At 45.3% G+C, this 27,202-nt stretch overlaps 1 protein-coding gene across 1 annotated transcript in view; it reads left to right on the top strand.

The window, feature by feature from the left end:
- The window catches only part of adgrv1 (adhesion G protein-coupled receptor V1), a 230,300-nt gene that overhangs the window by 13,914 nt on the left and 189,184 nt on the right, over positions 1 to 27,202 (top strand). The window contains 5 exon segments of the mRNA XM_046350008.1: positions 10,127 to 10,314; positions 10,987 to 11,136; positions 25,777 to 25,872; positions 26,495 to 26,599; positions 26,935 to 27,048. Coding sequence (XP_046205964.1) covers positions 10,129 to 10,314; positions 10,987 to 11,136; positions 25,777 to 25,872; positions 26,495 to 26,599; positions 26,935 to 27,048 — 651 coding nt within the window. The 5' untranslated portion in view covers positions 10,127 to 10,128.

Genomic DNA, 27,202 nt, shown 5'->3' with positions numbered 1-27,202 from the left:
GAATATATATTATTTTACCCCTTGTCCCCTCGCTGCAACTTCCGTACGGAATCGGCAGAGGAGAAGGTCGAGAGCCATGTGTCCTCCAAAACACGACCCCGCCAAGCCGCACTGCTTCTTGATACACTGCTCGCTTAACCCTGAAGCCAGCCGCACCAATTTGTCAGAGGAAACACCGTACAGCTGGCGACCGAAGTCAGCGTGCATGTGCCCGGCCAGCCTCAAGGAGTTGCTAGAGCGCGATGGGACAAGGACATCCCGGGCCGGCCAAACCCTCCCCTAACCCAGACGACGCTGGGCCAATTGTGCGCCGCCTCATGGGTCTCCCGGTCACGGCTGGCTGCAACACAGCCTGAGATCAAACCCAGGTCTGTGGTGACGCCTCTAGCACTGCGATGCAGTGCCTTAGATCGCTACACCGCTCAGGAGGCCTCATAAATATATTCTTGACATGTGTCAATATATTTTGAATTCCCCCGCATACTGTATTATAAAACATGAGTTTTCTGTATGGGACGACACTTGGCGTCCTCAGCGAAGCCAGTGGCGTTTTTTCTTGTGTGGCCACACATACAGTGCATTCAGAAAGTATTCAGACCTCTTGACTCTTTCCACATATTGTTACAGCCTTATTCTAAAATATATATATTTTAAAAAATCCTCATCAATCTACACACAAAACCCCATAATGACAAAGCGAAAACAGGATTTTTAGAATTTTTTACAAAAACAATCATTTTACATAAATATTCAGAACCTTTGCTACGAGTCTCGACATTGAGCTCAGGTGAATCCTGTTTCCATTGACCATCCTTGAGATGTTTCTACAACTTGATTGGAGTCCACCTGTGGTAAATTCAATTGATTGGACATGATTTGGAAAGGCACACGCCTGTCTATATAAGATCCTACAGTTGAAAGTGCATGTCAGAGCAAAAAACAAGGCATGCCGTTGAAGGAATTGTCCATTGAGCTCCGAGACAGGATTGTGTCGAGGCACAGATCTGGGGAAGGGTATCAAAATATGTCTGCAGCATTGAAGGTTCCCAGGAAACCAGTGGCCTCAATCATTCTTAAATGGAAGAAACCTCAAGACTCTTCCTAGAGCTGGCCGCCTGGAAAAACAATTGGGGGAGAAGGGCCTTGGTCAGGGAGGTGACCAAGACCCAATGGTCACTCTGACAGAGCTCTAGAGTTCCTCTGTGGAGATGGGAGAACCTTCCAGGAGGACAACCATCTCTGCAGCACTCCACCAATCAGGCCTTTATGTAGTGGCCAGACGGAAACTGGTCTGATGAAACCAATATTGAACTCTTTGGCCTGAATGCCAAGCATCACGTCTGGAGGAAACCTACGGTGAAGCATGGTGGTGGCAACATCATGCTGTGAGGATGTTTTTCAGCGGCAAGGACTGGGAGACTAGTCAAGATCGAGGGAAAGATTAACAATGCAAAGTACCAAAAGGAGAACGACCCTAAGCATATAGCCAAGACAACGCAGGATTGGCTTGGGGACAAGTCTCTGAATGCCCTTGATTGGCCCAGCCAGAGCCCGGACTTGAACCTTGATCAATCATCTCTGGAGAGACCTGAAAATAGTTATGCAGTGACACACCAAGAAGCCTCGAGGCTGTAATCGCTGCCAACGGTGCTTCAACAAAGTAGTGAGTAAAGGGTCTGAATACTCATGTAAATTTGATACTTCAGCTTTTATTTTGAGATTTTCGCAAAAATGCACTGTACACACACACACACACAGACACGCACACATGCACAAACACACTCTAAACTGATAACATTTGTAACGCCCTCTATCTTATGTTCAGAACCTTTGATTGTGCATTCATTGGTTTCACACATCTTTCACCCCTGAGTCATTCATGCAAAGTCAAAGTTTTCCGTGAAATATCATACGTCACCAAGTCATCAGATAATGACAGGTTCCCCATTTATTCATTTTAACTACCATTTAATCCAATAGCAAAAAATACAAGATCAACATTTATTTTTTGAAGTGCTGAATAGAATGAATAGTAGATGGTAAATATGATTTTCCATACAGTATTTGACTATAACTTGACATGCACAATTAAATAAAATGAGTATCCAATGGCATGTTATGAGCATGTTGAGAAATATGTCCGTCTTACAGTATCAGTCTCACAAATCATTATAAATAGGCGTATTGTAAAGCAGTTGTCTACTGTTGTATGCCATTTCTGTCCAATGCAGAATTGTAAATTGACATTTTCTACGTGACTTACATATATATATATTTTTTAGGCTCTTATCCAGGACGACTTCTATTAATGCATTCATCTTCAGATAGCTTTGTGATAGGTTGTCTCACCATCATTGTAAGTACATTCTCCCTCAACAAAGTCATTATCAGAAAAGTCAGTGCTAGTAGGAAAAGAGGAGTGCATTTTGGGGGGAGTGGGGACATCACCAGGAAGTAAATTAGTTAATAGACCAGAGAGAGAGTTCCAAACCTCTCTGTCAATAACAGATAGTTAACAGTTTTCCCCTCCCCACTCAGACCACTCCCAGACAATCCTAGCAAAATTATTGCTTTAGCCGTGGTATATTGGCCATATACTGTAGCAGCAGTTAGGTGATAGTTCTATGTTGCTCTGTCTGTATGCTACGTCTTGCTTGTCCTATGTTGCTCTGTCTGTATGCTATGTTTTGCTTGTCCTATGTTGCTCTGTCTGTATGCTATGTTTTGCTTGTCCTATGTTGCTCTGTCTGTATGCTACGTCTTGCTTGTCCTATGTTGCTCTGTCTGTATGCTACGTCTTGCTTGTCCTATGTTGCTCTGTCTGTATGCTATGTTTTGCTTGTCCTATGTTGCTATTGTCTATATTGTAATTGTTTTTAATAACCTGCCCAGGGACTGCAGTTGAAAATTAGCCGGTTGGCTAGAACCGGAACTTTTACTGAAACGTTGATTAATGTGCACTGTCCCTGTAAAAAAGAAAATAAACTCAATAAACTCAACTCAACACCACCCCCCGAGGTGCATTATTGCTATTATAAACTGGTTGCCAACCAACATAATTACAACAGTAAAAATACATGTTTTGTCATACCTGTGGTATACGGTCTGATATACCATGGCTTTCTGCCAATCAGCATTCTGGGTTCGAACCACCCAGTTTTATACCATGGAATTGTTCAGCACTCCTTTCTGATAGGCTTAAAGGGCATTCTAGAGCATGCATTATTTCCCTATAATGCACAGCATTTCAGCATTTTGGCTATAGTTAATTTTTACATGTTTTGTTCGAGCTGCTTTTGAAAGCACAAGCCGAATTGAAAACAGTATTGGTATTGTTGAATTCTATTTTCATAATAGCAAGCTAGGACTGATGGTTTGGTTAGCTAAACTAACAAGTCTGTATGGTTGGTTACCATGGCAACTACTGTACCTATCTAGTAAACTTGCTAGCTACTTCAGGGGACGTTGAAGACATTTCTACCTGCAAATGAACACATTTCTAGTGGCAAATGGGTTCAATTATAGCCATGATGTAAAAGGGATCATCAACTCGTGGCTCTATGCATTCTCTAGAAAATACTGCAACTCTGCTCGTACGTTGTGTAACACACCTTCCACACCGTTCATTATTTCCCATAGAACGCATAACCCCTCATTGATTATCCCTGACATAGGCCTAAACAACCCAGATATTTCAGCAGTGGGTTTTTCACTGCACTACTATATTTCCAAGAGGTAGCACACAGTGACTCTTTCCACTTTTGGCCGATGGAGGATGTATGTTTTACAGCCATGTGATTTGGTTTTACATTCTAACGTAAATTAATGTCAAATTGATACATTTATGATGTAAAAATATAGAAATATACTGTGTTCAGCAGTTATCAAATTATATTTAACAAGGCACTACATCAAGTTTGGTTCAGTAGTTTTGAGCAGTTTGATTAAGTGATAGTTAATTGTCTTGCTAACAAATGACAAGAAAATCATATCAAAAGTCAAGTGAATTTGAATTATTGAATTTTAAAAAGCATAGATTGAATAGGTGTCCATATTGTTGGTGCAATGAACAAGTGACTGTGAATGTGTTTGTTGTACTCACTCAGTCAATTGAAAACGTGCTTAGAGTTTTGAAACATGAGCCATTTTGATGATCTGTTTAGATATTTGTGATAAGCATTGTGAAATGCCACGCACCAAAGCGATTGGAAGAACTGTAAGATTACAAAGCAGGCCTAGCTCCCGGAAGGAGAAACCCTAGAGGCGAGCCCAGGCTGACCTCAGGAGTAGCCAGGTAACCCAACACCTCGTCACATCAGCTCCACAGGATCCAATGTAATCGCCCCAAGTCTCAGTTACTATGGGCAGGTCGGCCCTGTCAAACTTGTTGCCAAGTTGCTGACAGGTGACGGGGTCAAAACACCACTGGCCACCTCTGTCATCGTCCTGGCAGCTGAGGGAGAGCAGTTGTCTAATGACTAGCTATCCATCACAAAGAAAGTGGTGCTAATGCTAAACGGCGCAGTGTCTCCGAGTATGTTCTCTACTCCACTGGCTTTGATCTGTTAAGCCCCTAAAATGAGAGGCGTGCTTATTCGCCGTCCTGAATGAAGCTACATGCCTAACACTACGAAACTTTACTGGCAAGCATGTGTGGTGCTTTTGCAAAGGGGCAGGAATTCCAAACCGACTGCATAGTGAGAATGTTATAGAAGATGCTTCGTAAGTAACAGGTATACACTAACAGTGAAATGCTTATTTACAGGTCATTTTTCCAACAATGCAGGGTTAAAGATAAAGATGTATAAAGAAATAATATAAATAGTGACATGAGGTATAAATACACAGTGAATGACAATAATTATGAATAACGAGTAAAATAACATGGCTATATTACAAGGAGTACCAGAACTGAGACGATGTGCAGGGGTACGAGATAATTGAGGTACAGTATGTACATATAATTAGGGGTAAAGTGACTAGGCAACAGGATAGATAATATACAGTAGCAGCAGCATATGTAATGAGTAGGAAAGTGTGTGTGTGGCATCAGTAAGCATGTGTTATGTGTGTGTGTGTTGGGGTGTCAGTGTAAGTACGTGTGAGTGTGTGTGCATAGAGTCAGTGCAAGAGAGTTATTGCAATTCAGGTAGCCCGGGTAGCCATTTGAGGAGCTATTTAGCCGTCTTGTTTGGCTAGGGTAGGCCGTCATTGTAAATAAGAATGTGTTCTTAACTGACTTGCCTAGTTAAATAAAGGTTAAATACAACAACAACAAAAAAGAAAATAGATCCTGAATGGCAGAGAGTTAAGCCACAGTGGTGTACTGGGCCGTACTCACCACTAGGGCTGTTGCGGTGACTGTATTACTGCCACAACGGGGTTCACGGAGTCATGATGACAGTCAAACTCCACGTGACCTTTTAGTCACAGTAACTAGGCTTCTCCAAGCTCTGATGCTACTGATGGTCACTCAGCACTCTATTGTCCCTCTAATCACTGACATCAATACAAATGAAATCGCTAATCGAATCAAACACTTCATGAGAGCCCATGAGCTAATGTTGCTCAACATTTCTATAGGCTATGTAATTGCGCGAGAAAACAGAGTGATGGCCTCTATTAAAAAGAGGAGGATCCCATCAGCTTTCTAGAAGCTAGGCCTACTATATTTATTTTTCAACTTTCCTAATATTAAACACATTGCTTCTGTTTACAACAGGATGGCATGAAAATGAACCACGTGAATAGTGTCCTCCATTTGCTATTTAAGTGCATAGATTACATTTTTCCCCTGCCCCTTTTTCGAGACCGGTGCATGATAATGGTCCATTCTAAATCAAAACAATTTCACACATATATTATTTAGTATATGTAAAGACAAGATAAAATCAAGAGCAGACTGATGGGTGACAATATTATCCTATCACTTGTGAATTATATATTTTCCGCCGGGAAATTCTAGGCATTATCAAGTGCTTGTCAAATTGTAAATGAGAGAATGATGACGTGTGTAAAGCCTGCGCAAAGATGCAGAACTCATGACTTTCATGCAACTTTCTTCAAATCATCATTAGTCGCATCATGCAGCCTTAGAATTGATTAAAAATCAAAACATTTAGCCCAATGTTTGTATCACAACTAGCATTGCCAAATAACGTCCTAAAACAAAGCACATTTAATCCCCTTTACAACGGTTGCAGAGTCTTAACTGGCATACATATGCAGCGTGTGAGTTTCAAGTTGGGGGAAGATAGATTATGTTGAAATGTATCTTCTGTTGAGTCAGTCTCATTACTTAATTATTTTTTTATGCTAGTGGTTGTATTCATTTGGGATCTATTGCATCCCACAACTGTCCCAGACTATGTTTAGAATATTTATTTCTCGCACTGAATAGAATAGGTCACCTTTTGTACCACCCGGGATAGCAGATGGACATAGGCTAGTGTTTTTTCTGTTTGTTCGGTCTACTCATTTTGTTGGCTGATGAAAGTAAAAGTGGACAGCTCTTCCAATATCTTCAGTATGTGCCTCGGAATTGGATAAGGACTTGCACAGTTGCGTTCCCCAACGTGTCTGTCTTCACTTGCAGCCTGTGAGAAAGACCCAATCACGTGACAGAGAGCCATGTGAGGGAGAGGTGCTTTGGTGCGCCAAGTCGGGATAAGAGAATTCATAACTATTATATTCAGCCCAAGGTCAAAACGGCCACTGGCCGCAAAATGCATGGATTTTTTTAGGGGGCATTAAGGACACACAAAGGAAATGCTGACGTGAAATTCGAGGCATTATCATGTGTTTGTCGAATTGTGAATGAGAGACTGGTGAAGTGTGTAAAGCCTGCGCAAAAAAAACAAAGCAGATGCCTTTTTCATGCAACTTATTTCAAATCATCATTAGAGTTGCATCGTGCAGCCTTAGAATGTATTAAAAATCAAAAACATATAGACCAACGTCTGTAGAACAACTAAAGTTACATAAATATCTTGAAACTATTTTTTACCGCTCAACACAGAATAACTGTGTGTGCGCACTCCCTCAAGTACTTTGGAGAAAATATAATATAATAATTATATTTTATTCAGATATGTTCAATTGTATTCTTCATACTATTAAATCATGTAAAACTAAGCACATTTTTCTGCTAAATGAACTAGTGTAGCCCACAGCCATATGGCATAGATAGATCAGGGCATAATATCAGTACAACTCAGAGTATGCTATTCTGTTCATCTGAAACATACTACATTTTCTTCATATCATGTTTCTTTAGACCTGTCTACAGTAAGTAATGGATTTATGGTGATGGATTTATTTGACTTCTTAAAATGTAGATGTTCCAACGGTCTGCATCTGTGGCTGTGCGTGGAAGCCAGGAGATGTTAAATGTGTTTGTTAATTAACAGTCGATTACCGTGAGACTGGCAGTTATTTGCTAGACAATCACCGGCTGACATGACTGCCACAGCCCTACTCTGTGGTGTCTTGTGGTTGGATGCCTTGCTGTTGCTGTACCAATCGGTGAAGCAGCCAGTCAAGATGCTCTCAATGGTGCAGCTGTAGGGCCTGAGGACCCTTGCCAAATCGTTTCAGCCTCCTGAGAGGGAAGAGGCGTTGTCGTGCCCTCTTCACAATTGTGTGGGTGTGTGTGGACCATGTTAATTCCTTAGTGATGTGGACACTGAGGAACTCGAAGCTCTCGACCCGCTCCACTATAGCCCCGTCGATGTGGACGAAGGTGTGCTCGGCCCTGCGTTTCCTGTAGTCCACGATCAGCTCCTTTGTCTTGCTGATGTTGAGGGAGAGGTTGTTTTCCTGGCACCACACTGCCAGGTCTCTGACTTCCGTATAGGCTGCCTCATCGTCGTCGGTGATCAGTCCTACCACCGTCATGTCGTCAGCAAACTGGGTGACGGTGTTGGAGCTGGAGACTGAGGGACCCCCATGCTGATGGTCAGCATGGCGGATGTGTTGTTGCCAGGGTCCGGAGTAAGCGGATCATACAGAGCCAACTCGTTCAAGTAGTAATTTTAATCCAAATTGAGGTTAGAGGATATTTCTTGATTCCAGCTTTAAGATTTAGCTGAATATGCAGTCTAATAACAGTAAATGCAACTTGATTTGATATGAATTTGATCAAATCCAATGTGTTTCCACTTTGCAGGCTACATTGTCTATCCAGACTGTGTGTCAACTCTTCAGGGGTCTGTTGTGAGATTGGCATTGAGACAGCCAGGTCCCCAGTGTCCTGGCCTCTACCCTCCCCTCTCACTCTCTATCTGGCTGATGGACAGATCTGGTACTGTGTGTATGGTGCCACTTCAATCTGTGCTCCACTGGCCTGGCCTTTCACCCTGCTGTCTGCAGTCTCTGGCCTCTGAGGCCTTTGACGCTCCCAGGAGGACGTATGTCCCGTGGTGGTACTGGCAGAAGTGTTTGGAGTTGGACTCTTCAGAGCCTTATCAATGTCAGGAGGCTCAGCCAGGCTTTCCACGCTGCCTTGTGTTCTGACAGACAGGCCCTGCATGGCTCAGGAGCCCCAGTGTCAGAGTTGGCAGTGGAGGCAGCGTCAGGACAAAGACTGGTGCTCTGCACATAACCAGGCTGAGGCAACACGCCCAGCATCTCCCCAGCATCACACCTTTGGTTTTTGGGTCAGTGGACGTGTGGTTTTGCGGAGCAACGAAAAGCAATCTTTCTCACTCTCCGAATTTCATCAAGTTTGCATTTGTTTGCCATCCATTTAAAATAATACGAGAGGGAGGGGGGGGTGCTGTTTATAAATGCCAAGAGATAAAGAGTGAATGTAAGGGGAAGGATTAAGAGTGAGAGAGAAACACTGTATGCCAGAGGATATGAGTGATAGGGTGGTAACAACGGTGTTGGTGTTAGTGGGCATCTGTGTAGCAATGAAGTGATACAGCGAGAGTGGGCTTACGGGGTGATAGAGAGAGCGAGAGAGAGAGTCTCTGAGTGTGATGTGATCTCTGTCAGTGGGGCAGGAAGTTCCCATCCCCAGGGGAGACAGCAGGCAGAATAACAGGCTTTACTCCCCCACTGTCCCCTCTTTGTCCCGGCTCCTTCTGCCTCCCCTGCCCTGCCCCGCTACTCATCAGCTCTTAATCCACTTTTGATAGCTTTCACAGCACCCTGTCCACCACAGGCATACACCCAGGCACACAAATGCATGTAATCTCTCTCTCTCTCTCTCTCTCTCTCTCTCTCTCTCTCTCTCTCTCTCTCTCTCTCTCTCTCTCTCTCTCTCTCTCTCTCTCAGAGAGAAACGTAAAGATATATATACTGTGTCAATATTTTGAATATCTGTTTATTTTATGGTTTGTTGATTTGTATTATTTTTTGCTTATCATAGTGTGCAAAGTAGAATTTTAAATCTAAGTCATTGTTCCATTCAGTTCTCCAGCATGACACCTTTATTGGTTCATGTTTTCTCTACGAAACACACCATGATACTGAAAATAACCTAAGTGATCTAACAGGGACGGAACATAGGAAAAATTGGATGCTTTCAAAGTCAAAGTTTCCAAAGACATTTCTTCCCCCAAAAAATGAAAACATGACTTCATTCAGTGCTGGTGTATTTTCCAACCTTGTAATTTCGAAATATTTTTATAAAGACGTGATCATGTACATCAGGAACATGGGACACCCACAACTTTGCATTACACGGTGACCACACCCACTTGTCGTGCTGTTTGTTTTGTTAGCCATGACAACTGTCTGTGGGCTGCGTCGCTCTCGGATTCTTAGCAGGAACGAGAGCGTGGGAGTACTGGTGTTTAGACCATGTAAAGCTGACTCATTAAATCCCACAGACTATCTCAACTGTCTCTAGGAAGACCGTTGTCTATCACATTATTGTTGATGGATGTGATGGCAAATTCCACTAGTCAAGCGGGGTGAAACGAGAATCTAGACAAGTCATCATGACAACCCAAAGACAGCGCGGGTTAAGGCATGGAATATTTTAGTGCAAGTTTCACTTTACATTCCGGTTCGCAGCTGGACTATAGTTTTGGCAGGGTAGTAGAGGTCAAAGATGTCATGTTCCCTTCAGTCATCTCTATCTGATCCTCTCTTCTGTCTGTCTGTGTTCCTCTGTCAGGAATGCACACTATCCTCACACTGGCTGGGTTGATTCTGGCTCTGTCCATCCCGAGTGCCAGGCCCGAGTCGGCTGAACTGAGGTTCCTGGGACAGACGGACTTCGTGGTCAACGAGAGCAGCCGCACCGTGGTGCGCCTGGTAGTGGAGAGGATCGGAGACCCGGTCAACGTGACCGCGCTGGTTCTGGTAGGAACGGCCTGGTCATAGGAGAACTCTTTTAGGTCACCTGTTGAGTTTCCGACCTACTGTAGTGTTATCTCGATATGTCTTTGTGTGCTTATGTAATCTTCTCTAAACTGGCTTTAGCCTCTCTGACCTAAGTCTTGTAGGGGACAGGTTAAGTGTTGTTAAAGCAACAGTGACAAGCCATGATTAGCAACACACAGCAGTAGGGCATCACAACGGAGCCTTAACCCAAACCCCTGGTTTCACTGATCTGCTCCTGAGTTCTCATGCGCAGTTCTCCTTAGGGGAATAGATCAGTGACCGTTTTACTGTGGGAGGTAGAGGGTGACATGAAAGGTCGACATCTGCAGTTATTGTCACCCACATCAGAATGTGTGTCAGCTCCCACATGGGAGCCAGTGCCTGCTCCCTCCCCATGGGTGTCTGGGAAATGATGGCCTGCCTGGGACTTTCCCAGGCCTGAAGAAGCTCTTTGATTGTTTTTACAGTTCATTAAATGTCAGCACTATTATCCCCAGAGAATGAAACACAAAGTGTCATCTTCTGTTTCAACACTTTAGGTGACCCCAGCATTCTATTTGTCTGTACGAGTTTGTGTGTTTTGAGTGGTAAACGATCATGCCAAATTAGGACAATAACGATGACCACATCAACTGTCCTTGTTGCTTCCAGTTGGAGGGAGACGACACGGGGGACTTTGAGGCCACCACGGCTGCAGCCTTCCTGCTGTCCTCAGAGGCCAGTAAGACCGTCTTCATCGCAGTCAGGGACGACGAGCTGCCCGAGGCCGATGAGACCTTTGTCTTCAACCTTAGGCTACAGGTAATGAAAAGAGTGCGTGTTGGGTTGGGAGGTCTGTGTGTGCATGTGTGTGTGTCAGCGGTCATTTAATGTCAGTGGTTGTTATGGTTGCCCTCATACTACGCTCATGTGTTAATATGTGTGTGTTTGTGTATTCGTTGTAATGCTCATGAGTGTGTCTGTGAGTAAAAAATGAGGCCTCCTTCTTTTGGCCTCCGATGTAGAACCTTAGTCAGTTATCCCACAAAGATCTCTAGTGTTCCCATCCTGCCCCTGAGTACCTTAAACCCTCATCCTGGTCCAACCACTGCTGAGTTGGGGGCCCCGGAGCCCTGCCTTTACAACCCCAGCAGAAAGACTTGAGAGGCCCTGGATGCCCTTTGGTGTGTTCCTATATGGCTTCTCCAAGGCTAGGCCGCTGAAGAGAGCCCCACTTAAAGACACCTTTGTGAGCAGACAGCCATTTTGACAGCCAAGGCTTCACCACACAGTAGATTGAAGCCCAGGCTGTGTGAAGTCACATCAAGACAGCCGTTTCACACCATCAAACAGACCAGAGAAACCAATGTGTTTCCTGTAGCTGGTGAGACGTGGTAGGGAGGGAAAATGCTAGAGAACAGATCTGAGTATTCCCTCACAGTAGAAGGGTATAATCTAGAGCCTGACATGAGTTTAGGCGTCCATGGCACAGGCAAACAGCTCTGCAGAAAGAAACCCTTCCCACGATGCATAGAGAGTAATGATACATTTTTTTCTGTGTTGACGGCGGCTGTGCAGGATGCCTTGCACCTAGAGTCTGATTGCCATGGTGTCATTAGCTGGCTGCCGACATGTGATGGATGATGAAGGGCCTGGCTCCCACTGTATGCCTGTCCACACACTCTGACTAATGGCTCTGTGAAAGAGAGGCAGGGCAAGCGAAGGTCTGGCTGGATGATGAGCTACGTGCCTTGGGGCCTCACATATAAAGCACAGGGTAGGAGAGGACGATGGCTTGGTGAATCAGTCATTTCTGACAAGCAGAAAGTTGTTAGGCTCAATAAATTTGAAAATGATGGAAGGACAGTTGTTTTGGACAGGATACGATTGGTTGGAGATGAGTGTTTGGTGTTCCCTTTCTTCTTTTGAGTAATTTTGTAATCACCGGCTGGGCTACACTTCCTATAATGCTGGATAAAGCTTTTATTTTTATAATAGAGGAAATGTAGAATTAAGTTAATCCAAAACACAGGGAGAGCTGGAATTGAGTTTAGCACAAAATCCCAATGAGCTCAGCAAAAAGTCCAGGAACGGTCCCTCATACTGTAATGCTACCACCCTGCTTGGCAAGACCATGACAGGTTCTGTCCACTTATCCCGTGCATACTGCTAAGGTCTGGGCTTGGGGTGCAGGGCATGGCTGGGCTGGGCTGGGGGGCTGGGATTCCTGTGGAGGGTTGGTTGTTGGTGGGCTGTGTTTGTGTCCCAGAGGGAACGGGCCCCTGGCAGGGCCTGCAGGCTGGATTGTGAGAGCGTGTGGATTCTGTGTCTGTGTGTCGGTCACAACAAGAGCTCAGCCCCTGAAAGAAAGCTCTGTTACAGCTGGGAAAAGCCATGTCTGAATAGAGAGGTGAAAGCAGAGGGGCTAAGCTCTTTTTCTCACTCAGTCTCACACACACACGCACATTCACACGTACCCGCACCCGCACACACACAATGGTTCTGCATTGGGCACACTGTCAGGTAATCTGATTTCAGATGTGTCCATGTAAACAGCATTTTTAGGTCAATTGTTCTCCTTGCAATGCATGTGAACGTTTTAAATTAGCTATTTTATTAATCTGACTTTCAACTACAGAACTTTAGTCGGAAAACATACAGTTTCTGGAAATGTGCAAGTGTCGAGCTGTGTATTGCCCTGCATACATCCTGTATACTGTATCTCCGAAAATGGATCACTTTAGTGCACGGACATGCAGGGACTTGTATATGTCCGGAAACGGAAACTGGAAGGACCACATAGTTCTACCCACATAACCAGGACATATCTTGAAATTCTGGTGCACGTTTAACATCAATTGCATTACATCTCAATCTACATCCGCCCACGTCACTCCTATAAATGTCAGTTATATGATCTTGCACTTGCTCAAGACTGCACATGCGTAGCAGTGAAGACGTGTTTTGTTCGTGTCTCGTGTACTTTTGTATTTTTTGTATTTTTTGTATATATATTTCACAAAATTTTTCAATCTCTTTTCGATTTTTAATTCGATTATACCTTCCGGTAACCTGCCTCACCCAATGTGATACGGTATCGCTATTATTTTACAAATTAAAATTTTAGAACACATTCAGGAACCTCCAGAAGCTAACCAGCTAATTAGCTACAAGCTATTTAGTCATTGTTAGCCACTGCTAGAGGCTTTTACCTTCTGCACAGAAGATACCAGCCCTGTTCTTAGCCTGGATAATATTCACCAGTCTACCAGTATCGGACTGTCGCACCACAACAACGCCGGATTCCTGCCGTAATCCCTGGACCACTACTTCTGATCTTAACAGCTAGCTTGCAGCTAGCTAGCTCACAGCTTTCAGCTAGCTAGCTCACAGCTAGCTTGCACTCACCGTGGCACCCAGTACCGAAGCTATCCCTGAGGCCCACCTCCCGGCCTACTCAGCTGTTCACCCGAACCCCACTCATACACGGCCAGAGCCCAATACTCCACCGGATCCTTGCTGTAAACTCTGGACCTTGGCATCGGATCACCGCTGCTCCCGATTCGCTATAGTGGCTAACGCCACTGCCACAAAGCTAGCACCAGTTAGCCGTGAGCCAGGCGCATCTCCCGGATAGCAAACTAAATTCTACAATACCTCTTTTGCCATCTGGCTTGGATTATCTGTCGACACGGCGCCCCGCCGCACCACCACGACTGGTCTGCCGACGAATACTCCATCCGCTGTGCCTTCAACCGGCCTCCGTCGGAGAGCTACTAACTTTAAACGCTGGGTCAACCGCGTGCTAGCTTAGTGGCGGCTTCCCTGTTCCATCTACTGCTGTCCCCTGGACACTATGATCACTTGGCTCCATAGCCGAGGATTGCTGGACTGTCCATTAATCACGGTACTCCATTCTGTTTATTTATTTGTTTATCTGTCGGCCCCAGCCGCGAACTCCGCGAACTCAGGCTCTGAACTCAGGCTCTGTGCCTAGTCATCGCCATTTTACCTGCTGTTGTTGTGTTAGCTGATTAGCTGTTGTTGTCTCACCCGTTGTTTTAGCTAGCTCTCCCAATCAACACCTGCGATTACTTTATGCCTCGCTGTATGTCTCTCTCAAATGTCAATATGCCTTGTATACTGTTGTTCAGGTTAGTTATCATTGTTTTAGTTTACAATGGAGCCCCTAGTTCCACTCTTCATACCTCTGATACCTCCTTTGTCCCACCTCCCACACAAGCGGTGACCTCACCCATTACAACCAGCATGTCCAGAGATACAACCTCTCTGAGGAGAACAAGAGCACCTCCTCCCAGCTGCCCACTCCACTGAGGCTAGGTAACACGGTCACCACCGATAAATCCATGATAATCGAAAACTTCAACAAGCATTTCTCAACGGCTGGCCATGCCTTCCTCCTGGCTACTCCAACCTCGGCCAACACCCCCCCCCCCCTGCAGCTATTCGCCCAAGCCTCCCCAGCTTCTCCTTTACCCAAATCCAGATAGCAGATGTTCTGAAAGAGCTGCAAAACCTGGACCCGTACAAATCAGCTGGACTTGACAATCTGGACCCTCTATTTCTGAAACTATCCACCGCCATTGTCGCAACCCCTATTACCAGCCTGTTCAACCTCTCTTTCATATCGTCTGAGATCCCCAAGGATTGGAAAGCTGCCGCAGTCATCCCCCTCTTCAGAGGGGGGAGACACCCTGGACCCAAACTGTTACAGACCTATATCCATCCTGCCCTGCCTATCTAAGGTCTTTGAAAGCCAAGTCAACACACAGATCACTGACCATCTCGAATCCCACCGTACCTTCTCCGCTGTGCAATCTGGTTTCCGAGCCGGTCACGGGTGCACCTCAGCCACGCTCAAGGTAATAAACGATATCATAACCGCCATCAATAAAAGACAGTACTGTGCAGCCGTCTTTATCGACCTGGCCAAGGCTTTCGACTCCGTCAATCACCATATTCTTATCGGCAGACTCCGTTGCCTCGGTTTTTCTAATGACTGCCTTGCCTGGTTCTCCAACTACTTTGCAGACAGAGTTCAGTGTGTCAAATCGGAAGTCATGTTGTCCGGTCCTCTGGCAGTCTCTTTGGGGGTGCCACAGGGTTCAATTCTCGGGCAGACTATTTTCTCTCTCTCTATATATATATCAATGATGTTGCTTTTGCTGCGGGCGATTCCCTGATCCGCCTCTACACAGACGACACCATTCTGTATACTTCTGGCCCTTCCTTGGACACAGTGCTATCTAACCTCCAATGCCATACAACACTCTTTACGTGGCCTCCAACTGCTCTTAAACGCTAGTAAAACCAAATGCATGCTTTTAGTCTCAACAGCGCTCTGTAGGGTAGCACCATGGTATAGCCGGAGGACAGCTAGCTTCTGTCCTCCTCTGGGTACATTGACTTCAATACAAAACCTAGGAGGCTCACTGTTCTCACCCCGTTCCATAAACTTACACTATACTCATGACAACTTCCGTTTGACGTCCTCCAACCTATCAGAACTCTTGCAATATTAACTGACATGTTGTCCGCCCAATCAAAGGATGAGAGAATGAATTTAGTTGTGTGATTTGGGTGGGCATTCTAGTTTGTCTGTTTCTTTGTTGGCCGGGTATGGTTCCCAATCAGAGGCAGCTGTCTATCTTTGTCTCTCATTGGGGATCATACTTAGGCAGCCCTTTTTCCCATCTTCAGTTGTGGGATCTTGTTTGTGTGTAGTTGCTTTCTGCACTGCATATATCTTTACTTTCGTTTTGCATTTTGTTGTTTTTTGGTGTCATTTAAAATAAAAGTATAATGTACACCTACCACGCTGCACCTTGTCTCCTTCTAACCACGGACGTAACAATAGTACTAAAAGCATAAGCAACAGCTAGCTAGCACTGCAGTGCATAAAATGTGGTGAGTAGTTGACTCAAAGAGAGAGAAAGACAGGAGTTTAACAGTTTTGAACAAAATAAATTAATTCCAAAATGAAGGAGAAGCAAGAGAGAAATAGAGAGAGATACTGTCGATGCGAGAATGAATACAACGTGTTTTTTATGAAAGTGAACTGTGTTTACATGTGATCAGGGGTGTATTCATTCTGCCAATTCTGTTAAAATGTTTCTTAAACGGAAACAAACTGAACAAAATAGTAAACATACCTGAATTTGTCCAATAGAAACTTTTGTTTGCAACTGTTGAACTAACGATTACACCCTATATCAGCTAGATGGAGGCAAGAGTGTGCAAGGCGGCAGTCTGTCCATGTGTCACTGTCGGTCAGCTCAAATGTATCTCTCAACCTGTGTTTACCTACGTTGTAAACTGTCATTCATAGGCTAGGTTGTAGCAGCCTCATGATGGAAATAGGGAAAATGTGAATGTCATGTAGAAGCCTAAACCTATCGCTGTTACATTAAACTGGGTGAATGAAATATGAAAATCGCCCTCCCTCATCTTAAATGGCACTGACCGCCATTGGCCTACATCGATGCGGTAAAGAGGTCAATGGAAAGCAGACCGTGGGGGATATAAGAAGGACGCTGGATTGGCGCCCATTCAACAAATCTGATGTAACAAATGGATATTCTGAAAATCCGTCATGATTGATATTTTGTAACAGACCTACAATGTGGTTACTAAAGTCAGATTTTGATATTTTTGTCTGTTTTCACTTCATAACATTTAGAAGAAGTTACTTTTCAGGTTTAGAAGAAGTGACTGCTAAATGTTAACTACTGTTCGTATGAGCTGGTAGCATAGCTGGCATAGAGAAATCGGTAGTGGTATTCAAAGTCCTTTTTAACTATAATGTAGTTGATTGGTGATGATGACATGAACATGTATTGGGGTTGGCATTCTTCCAAGCATTATACTCCAATTGTTACCTTAGCAGAGTGTGAAATACACATGTAAACAATTGCCTAAATGTAGGCAAATTTTGCTGGGGGGCAATGAGGAGACTCGGGATCTTTCCCCCACGGCATCTTTCCCCCACATGTTTCCATGGCATTTCCATTGTTTTGGTTGAGTTCCATTGACCTCTGCATCTATTGGGGTTACTGTGGCGCTATAGTTGATGAACCACACTGGTTTGCCGTTGTGCAGACCATCCTCCTCATTGCTCATCAGGTCAACATTAACTCCTCTCGACCATGCATCTAGTAGCAAAAAAACGAAGAAAATAGAACACAGTAAACAAATGCCAGTCTCAAGTAGGGCTGTTGCGGTGACCGTATTACCGCCACACCGGTTTTCGGCTTGTGTGCGTCTGCTCGGGAATTGTGAAAACAATAGTTGAATTCCATCCACCTGGTTGAAAGGGTCACCACATGCCTTTGGCTCCGTGCACTGGATGTATCGCCCACAAACACCCAAAAGTCATTATAATCAAAGGAGATATGCAACACGTTATGCATGTGATACTGGCAGTGCACAGAGCTACCGATATCTGTAATAGAGTAGGAAACATAACACTCTAAACCAGGTGGGTGCAATTCGACATCTGTTTTCATTCTAGACTCAAATAAAGCACTTGAAACAGGTAATAGGACCAGCAGTAATACAGGAGTAACAACCCTAGTGTTACACAGAAGCTACTTGTCCAAAAGGCGAACCCGCTTTCTCCTCTGGCAACACTTCTTTGGATGTTTCTCCAAGATTGTGTCCCCTATGCTCTCAGGTAAACCTGAGAGATACGCCCACCTCACAATCTCTTAATACAGGAGGTGGAGCACGAACCCGCACTGGATATAAGCACATGGTCTCTTTTGGTGACCAGGACACCGGTGCAGCGCCTCGCTATCGTATGTAAAAAGGGCGTTAAACATACTGTAACGATTGTCGTTGGTGGAAGAAGGTGAGGACCAAGGCGCAGCGTGGTACGTGTTCATATTTCCTTTAATAAACTGAACACTAAACACAAAACAACAAGAGAATAAATGAAAACCGAAACAGTCCCGTATGGTGCAAACACTGAAACGGAAAACAACTACCCACAAACCATAGTGGGAAAACAGGTTGCCTAAGTATGGTTCTCAATCAGAGACAACGATTGACAGCTGCCTCTGATTGGGAACCATACCAGGCCAAACACCTAGAAATATAACACAGAACATTACATAGAATGTCCACCCCAACTCACTGACCAAACTAAAATAGAGACATATAAAAAAGGAACTAAGGTCAGGACGTGACACATACCTTTAATAGTTTCACTCTTTTTCTCCTGTGTAAACACAGCCTTCTCTCACTAGATATGTATATAGCTACGACACCCTGCATTGTATGGGCAACAACAGTACATCTCATTCACTCACATTTATACAGTGCTAATTGTACACATAAACTATAGAAGAGCGTTGCGTATTAAATGTGGCAAAACCCCATGAACAGCTAGCTAACAACCACAACATAAGCTAGCTAGTAGAGTGAAATGGTAGGCTAGCTATCACCTACCACTGCGCAAGATAACGCTAGTGATTAGCAATTAGCATTGGGACCGTTAGAAAAAATTTATATGAAAATTAAACTTTTAAAATACATATACAATTGAAGTCAGAAGTTTACATACACTTAGTTTGGAGTCATTAAAACTTGTTTTACAACCACTCCACAAATTTGCAATTTCTTGTTAACAAACTATAGTTTTGGCAAGTCGGTTAGGACATCTACCCTGTGCATGACACAAGTAATGTTTCCAACAATTGTTTAGAGACAGATTATTTCACTTATAACTCACTGTATCACAATTCCAGTGGGTCATAAGTTTACATACACTACGTTGACTGTGCCTTTAAACAGCTTGGAAAATTCCAGAAAACGATGTCATGGCTTTAGCTTCTGATAGGCTAATAGACATAATTTGAGTCAATTGGAGGTGTACCTGTGGATGTATTTCAAGACTTACCTTCAAACTCAGTGCCTCTTTGCTTTATATCATGGGAAAATCAAAATAAATCAGCCAAGACTCCACAGGTCTGGTTCATCCTTGGGAGCAATTTCCAAATGCCTGAAGGTACCACATTCATCTGTACAAAAATAGTACGCAAATATAAACACATTTACATTTACATTTAAGTCATTTAGCAGACGCTCTTATCCAGACCGACTTACAAATTGGTGCATTCACCTTATGACATCCAGTGGAACAGTCACTTTACAATAGTGCATCTAAATCTTAAGGGGGGGGGGGGGTGAGAGGGATTACTTATCCTATCCTAGGTATTCCTTAAAGAGGTGGGGTTTCAGGTGTCTCCGGAAGGTGGTGATTGACTCCGCTGTCCTGGCGTCGTGAGGGAGTTTGTTCCACCATTGGGGGGGCCAGAGCAGCGAACAGTTTTGACTGGGCTGAGCGGGAGCTGTACTTCCTCAGTGGTAGGGAGGCGAGCAGGCCAGAGGTGGATGAACGCAGTGCCCTTGTTTGGGAGTAGGGCCTGATCAGAGCCTGGAGGTACTGAGGTGCCGTTCCCCTCACAGCTCCGTAGGCAAGCACCATGGTCTTGTAGCGGATGCGAGCTTCAACTGGAAGCCAGTGGAGAGAACGGAGGAGCGGGGTGACATGAGAGAACTTGGGAAGGTTGAACACCAGACGGGCTGCGGCGTTCTGGATGAGTTGAAGGGGTTTAATGGCACAGGCAGGGAGCCCAGCCAACAGCGAGTTGCAGTAATCCAGACGGGAGATGACAAGTGCCTGGATTAGGACCTGCGCCGCTTCCTGTGTGACCACGCAGCCATCATACCGCTCAAGAAGGAGACTCGTTCTGTCTCTTAGAGATGAACATACTTTGGTGCGAAAAGTGCAAATCAATCCCAGAAAAACAGCAAAGGACCTTGTGAAGATGGAGGAAACCTGTTACAAAAGTATCTATATCCACAGTAAAACAAGTCCTATATCGACATAACCTGAAAGGCCGCTCAGCAAGGAAGAAGCCAATGCCAAAACCGGCATAAAAATGCCAGACTACGGTTTGCAACCACACATTAAGACAAACATCGTACTTTTTGGAGAAATGTTCTCTGGTCTGATGAAACAAAAATAGAGCTGTTTAGCCATAATGACCATCGTTATGTTTGGAGGAAAAAGGGGGAGGCTTGCAAGCCGAAGAACGCCTTCCCAACCGTGAAGCATCAAGTTGTGGGGGTGCTTTACTGCAGGAGGGACTGATGCACTTCACAAAATAAATGAGGAAGGACAATTGTGTGGATATATTGAAGCAACATCTCAAGACCTCAGTTGGGAAGTTAAAGCTTGGTCGCAAATGGGTCTTCCATGGACAATGACCCCAAGCATCCATCCAAAGTTATGGCAAAATGGCTTAAGGACAACAAAGTCAAGGTATTGGAGTGGCCATCACAAAGCCCAGACCTCAATCCTATAGAAAATTTGTGGGCAGAACTGAAAAAGTGTGTGCGAGCAAGGAGGCCGACAAACCTGACTCAGTTACACCAGCTCTGTCAGGAGGAATAGAACAAAATTCACCCAACTTATTGTGGGAAGCTTGTGGAAGGCTACCCGAATCGTTTGACCCAGGTTAAACAATTTAAAGGCAATGTTACCAAATACTAATTGAGTGTATGACCACTTCTGACCCACTGGGAATGTGATGAAAGAAATAAAAGCTGAAATAAATCATTTTCTCTACTATTATTCTGACTTTTCATATTCTTAAAATTAAGTGGTGATTCTAACTGACCTATGACAGGGAATTTGTACTAGGACAAAAGGTCAGGAATTGTGAAAAACAGAGTTTAAATGTGGCTAAGGTGTATGTAAACTTCCGACTTCAACTGTAATTTGCATGGTTCATATTTACATGTAAATACAGTCATCCTTTGTAAAAAAAAAACGAAACAGCCAAAATATTTATAACAGAAATAAAAATCATCCGAGACACAATCTTGTTCTCTCGTTTTTCTCTCATTTACATTTACATTTAAGTCATTTAGCAGACACTCTTATCCAGAGCGACTTACAAATTGGTGCATTCACCTTATGACATCCAGTAGAACAGTCACTTTACAATAGTGCATCTAAATCTTAAAGGGGGGGGTGAGAAGGATTACTTATCCTATCCTAGGTATTCCTTAAAGAGGTGGGGTTTCAGGTGTCTCCGGAAGGTGGTGATTGACTCCGCTGTCCTGGCGTCGTGAGGGAGTTTGTTCCACCATTGGGGGGCCAGAGCAGCGAACAGTTTTGACTGGGCTGAGCGGGAACTGTACTTCCTCAGTGGTAGGGAGGCGAGCAGGCCAGAGGTGGATGAACGCAGTGCCCTTGTTTGGGTGTAGGGCCTGATCAGAGCCTGGAGGTACTGAGGTGCCGTTCCCCTCACAGCTCCGTAGGCAAGCACCATGGTCTTGTAGCGGATGCGAGCTTCAACTGGAAGCCAGTGGAGAGAGCGGAGGAGCGGGGTGACGTGAGAGAACTTGGGAAGGTTGAACACCAGACGGGCTGCGGCGTTCTGGATGAGTTGTAGGGGTTTAATGGCACAGGCAGGGAGCCCAGCCAACAGCGAGTTGCTGTAATCCAGACGGGAGATGACAAGTCCCTGGATTAGGACCTGCTCCACTTCCTGTGTGAGGCAGGGTCGTAATCTTGTAGAGCATGAACCTACAGGAACGGGCCACCGCCTTGATGTTAGTTGAGAATGACAGGGTGTTGTCCAGGATCACGCCAAGGTTCTTAGCGCTCTGGGAGGAGGACACAATGGAGTTGTCAACCGTGATGGCGAGATCATGGAACGGGCAGTCCTTCCCCGGGAGGAAGAGCAGCTCCGTCTTGCCGAGGTTCAGCTTGAGGTGGTGATCCGTCATCCACACTGATATGTCTGCCAGACATGCAGAGATGCGATTCGCCACCTGGTCATCAGAAGGGGGAAAGGAGAAGATTAATTGTGTGTCGTCTGCATAGCAATGATAGGAGAGACCATGTGAGGTTATGACAGAGCCAAGTGACTTGTTGTATAGCGAGAATAGGAGAGGGCCTAGAACAGAGCCCTGGGGGACACCAGTGGTGAGAGCGCGTGGTGAGGAGACAGATTCTCGCCACGCCACCTGGTAGGAGCGACCTGTCAGGTAGGACGCAATCCAAGCATGGGCCGTGCCGGAGATGCCCAACTCGGAGAGGGTGGAGAGGAGGATCTGATGGTTCACAGTATCGAAGGCAGCCGATAGGTCTAGAAGGATGAGAGCAGAGGAGAGAGAGTTAGCTTTAGCAGTGCGGAGCGCCTCCGTGATACAGAGAAGAGCAGTCTCAGTTGAATGACTAGTCTTGAAACCTGACTGATTTGGATCAAGAAGGTCATTCAGAGAGAGATAGCGGGAGAGCTGGCCAAGGACAGCACGTTCAAGAGTTTTGGAGAGAAAAGAAAGAAGGGATACTGGTCTGTAGTTGTTGACATCGGAGGGATCAAGTGTAGGTTTTTTCAGAAGGGGTGCAACTCTCGCTCTCTTGAAGACGGAAGGGACGTAGCCAGCGGTCAGGGATGAGTTGATGAGCAAGGTGAGGTAAGGGAGAAGGTCTCCGGAAATGGTCTGGAGAAGAAAGGAGGGGATAGGGTCAAGCGGGCAGGTTGTTGGGCGGCCGGCCGTCACAAGACGCAAGATTTCATCTGGAGAGAGGGGAGAAAGAGGTCAGAGCACAGGGTAGGGCAGTGTGAGCAGAACCAGCGGTGCCGTTTGACTTAGCAAACGAGGATCTGATGTCATCGACCTTCTTTTCAAAATGGTTGACGAAGTCATCTGCAGAGAGGGAGGAGAGGGGGAGGAATATTCAGGAGGGAGGAGGTGGCAAAGAGCTTCCTAGGGTTAGAGGCAGATGCTTGGAAGTTAGAGTGGTAGAAAATGGCTTTAGCAGCAGAGACAGAGGAGGAAAATGTAGAGAGGAGGGAGTGAAAGGATGCCAGGTCCGCAGGGAGGCGAGTTTTCCTCCATTTCCGCTCGGCTGCCCGGAGCCCTGTTCTGTGAGCTCGCAATGAGTCGTCGAGCCACGGGGCGGGAGGGGAGGACCGAGCCGGCCTGGAGTATAGGGGACATAGAGAGTCAAAGGATGCAGAAAGGGAGGAGAGGAGGGTTGAGGAGGCAGAATCAGGAGATAGGTTGGAGAAGGTTTGAGCAGAGGGAAGAGATGATAGGATGGAAGAGGAGAGAGTAGCGGGGGAGAGAGAGCGAAGGTTGGGACGGCGCGATACCATCCGAGTAGGGGCAGTGTGGGAGGTGTTGGATGAGAGCGAGAGGGAAAAGGATACAAGGTAGTGGTCGGAGACTTGGAGGGGAGTTGCAATGAGGTTAGTGGAAGAACAGCATCTATAGTAAAGATGAGGTCGAGCGTATTGCCTGCCTTGTGAGTAGGGGGGGAAGGTGAGAGGGTGAGGTCAAAAGAGGAGAGGAGTGGAAAGGAGGCAGAGAGGAATGAGTCAAATGTAGATGTGGGGAGGTTAGTCGCCCAGCACTGTGAGAGGTGAAAAAAGGAGCTTATCAAGGCATCAAGCTCATTGATGAACTCTCCGAGGGAACCTGGAGGGCGATAAATGATAAGGATGTTAAGCTTGAAAGGGCTGGTAACTGTGACAGCATGGAATTCAAAGGAGGCGATAGACAGATGGGTAAGGGGAGAAAGAGAGAATGACCACTTGGTAGAGATGAGGATCCCGGTGCCACCACCCCGCTGACCAGAAGCTCTCGGGGTGTGCGAGAACACGTGGGCGGACGAAGAGAGAGCAGTAGGAGTAGCAGTGTTGTCTGTGGTGATCCATGTTTCCGTCAGTGCCAAGAAGTCGAGGGACTGGAGGGAGGCATAGGCTGAGATGAACTCTGCCTTGTTGGCCGCAGATCGGCAGTTCCAGAGGCTACCGGAGACCTGGAACTCCACGTGGGTCGTGCGCGCTGGGACCACCAGATTAGGGTGGCCGCGGCCACGCGGTGTGGAGCGTTTGTATGGTCTGTGCAGAGAGGAGAGAACAGGGATAGACAGACACATAGTTGACAGGCTACAGAAGAGGCTACGCTAATGCAAAGGAGATTGGAATGACAAGTGGACTACACGTCTCGAATGTTCAGGAAGTTAAGCTTACGTAGCAAGAGTCTTATTGACTAAAATGATTAAAATGATACAGTACTGCTGAAGTAGGCTAGCTGGCAGTGGCTGCGTTGTTGACACTACACTAATCAAGTCGTTCCGTTGAGTGTAATAGTTTCTGCAGTGCTGCTATTCGGGGGCTAGCTGGCTAGCTAACAGTGTTGTTTACGTTACGTTGCGTTCAAAACACTTGATACATCAAAATAACCAGAACACTCATAACAGTTTAGATAAACATGTTTTCGCTAAATTTTGAAAACAAAACCATTCTTATAAATGTTACAAATCGGAAAACAGGATAAATATGAAGACACAGAGAGCTGGTTTCTTTTCACTGGGCTTCTCTTCCACTTCATGGAGAAATAGGGATTACCCCGCCTGCAGCGGTTGAAAAATGTACGCGTTGCGCAGTCCGAACATTTCCCGAAACTTGCTATCCTAGACATTCCCGCATCATGCGTATCAGTGTTCGGGGATGTGCGGGGGTGTGCAGAAAGGATTGGGCATTTCCCACCTACGACCGTGCACCTCAAATTTCACGGGAATATAGTTGATCCGATTTCACCCAGAAACTCCGCTTTTCATGCAGTGAGAGTGTTTGTGTGATATCAATTTCAGACAGAATTTACGGTATGTGACCAGTAACAAAATTTGGCAATGTTTATAGTATGTGACCTCTTTTGAAACACATATGAAACGCATATGCCTTTTATACATTCCCCGTGCACAGCCGGTACCGGTGAGGGGTGGGAGAAGGGGTGTGCCGATATGGATGGGCCATTTGAATAAATACTTTGAATATACCCAAAGAGAAATCCCCTAGTTGACCAATGTACAGACATCGCACAAATTGTTGTTTATTTGTTTGGATGTTTTCCGTGTGCCAATTTATCATCACCAGCCAATGTGATAGCACCATTGCGCGCTCTCTCTGCTTTCAAACTGCCCACCAGTTATTTGGGCTGAAGACAGATTTGTAGTCGAAGTTAGTTAGAAACATATACATATTAATCCGTCATTTACTAGCTAATTATAAGGCTCATTTAAATATTTACCTGTCAAAGTACAATAAAAAAAGATGAAGTGGAATATACTCTTGTGTGCTCCCCCAGGCTTAACGCCAAGGCATTTCTGTGACAATAGACAAGATCAGCTCAACGTTAGAACTACATACATTTACATGGGGCGGATAAATGCATTCAAAGCATTTATGTGAGGCCTTGTGAATGTACCGGCTTTGTTACTGGCCTCACCTTTCAGATATAAAGTGGTTCAAAGATGGCACATTTTTGTCTTCATATAAAAGGGATATGATACTGTTTTCTTGTGCCTGATAAGGGGATACTATGGATTTCTCATCCTTTCTCTTCTTTCAGAGCTCCTCCAATGGGGTGAGACTTGGGACGCCCAACAGAGCCACCATCACCATCCTGTCCAATGACAATGCCTTCGGAATCATCTCCTTCAACTCTGTAAGAAACATCTATCTATCTAGTGTCGATTCTTGCTTATCGCATAGGCCTACATTCCATTCAACCAGTTCCGTTTTAACCTTCATTGAATGTAAAGCGAATCCCAGGTTCGGCTACCTACTACAGTACGTACCATGTTCGATTGAGAGGGAAGGCTTTAGCCACAGTCAGGATAAGGAAATGAAGCTTTGGATAGGGGAGGGGTGGGGCAAGGGGGGGGGGGGTCAAATGCCACATAGGGTATCCATGCAGATGGTTGTGCAGGAGGGGTCTGGGGTTGCCAGGGGCAGCACAACCACAAAGGCTGCAGTTTGCTCCTAGGATTAACTTGTCAGTGGGAGTTTCGATGGTTACTATGGTAACCATAGTATTGGGTCCTGCCTGCATCCCCCTTAGGGTCTTATTCGGGATCATTATTTTGCTTCTTGGAAATCAATGAATGACTCTCTGCCTCCGGAATTACGATTCTGAAACATGTTTTCTTTTTGTTTAGTTTTAGAGTCAATATGCTCATCATGTCATCTGTGAAAGTTGTGGTCTTGTGAAGAGGAACTAATTCCTTTCATAATCACTAAAGACAATGTTAATTCTCTCTCTCTCTCTCTTTTTTACTCTCCTCCAGACTGAACAGATCATTGTGGATGAGCCTAGAGGGAGGAACCAGTATGTGCCTCTCAGCCTGGTCAGAGAGAAGGGGACATATGGGACAGTGACGGTCAACTTTGAGGTGAGGTCACTGTAACTGACCCCTGTTTGACCTCCCTATGGTTAGGTCATGTCAGATCATTAGGCCAGTTGCATTTTAGTATGGATGTCTATCTGTCACCCGGTCTACTTATGCCACACACACACACACACACACACACACACACACACACACACACACACACACACACACACACACACACACACACACACACACACACACACACACACACACACACACACACACACACACACACACACACACACACGCACGCTGATACACACTTTTATATAAACGTATTCCTGTCATTCTGATGACAATATGTGAGCAATATGTTGTGGTTTCTACACGGGCAGATCTCGGAAGGCCCTAACCCTGCCCTTGAGGACCTCAGTCCAGACCGGGGGAACATCACCATTCCACCTGGACGAGCTATGGTGGTATTTAGCATCCTCATCCAGGATGACCAGGTACCCTGTCCTCTCCACCCAATCTGTATGCTGTCACTTACACCTTTCACCAGACAGCTTCACATCAAACACATGGATCATCTGAAGCTTTCTTTTGCAGGCTAAGAGAACCCAGGCTTACATATCAGTAAACTATTGAAACAACACTATATAT

Source organism: Oncorhynchus gorbuscha, linkage group LG05, assembly GCF_021184085.1.
Source record: "Oncorhynchus gorbuscha isolate QuinsamMale2020 ecotype Even-year linkage group LG05, OgorEven_v1.0, whole genome shotgun sequence".
NCBI classification, from domain to species: Eukaryota; Metazoa; Chordata; class Actinopteri; order Salmoniformes; family Salmonidae; genus Oncorhynchus; species Oncorhynchus gorbuscha.
Note: the sequence above shows the minus strand (reverse complement) of the source record. Positions and strands in the feature narration are given on the sequence as shown.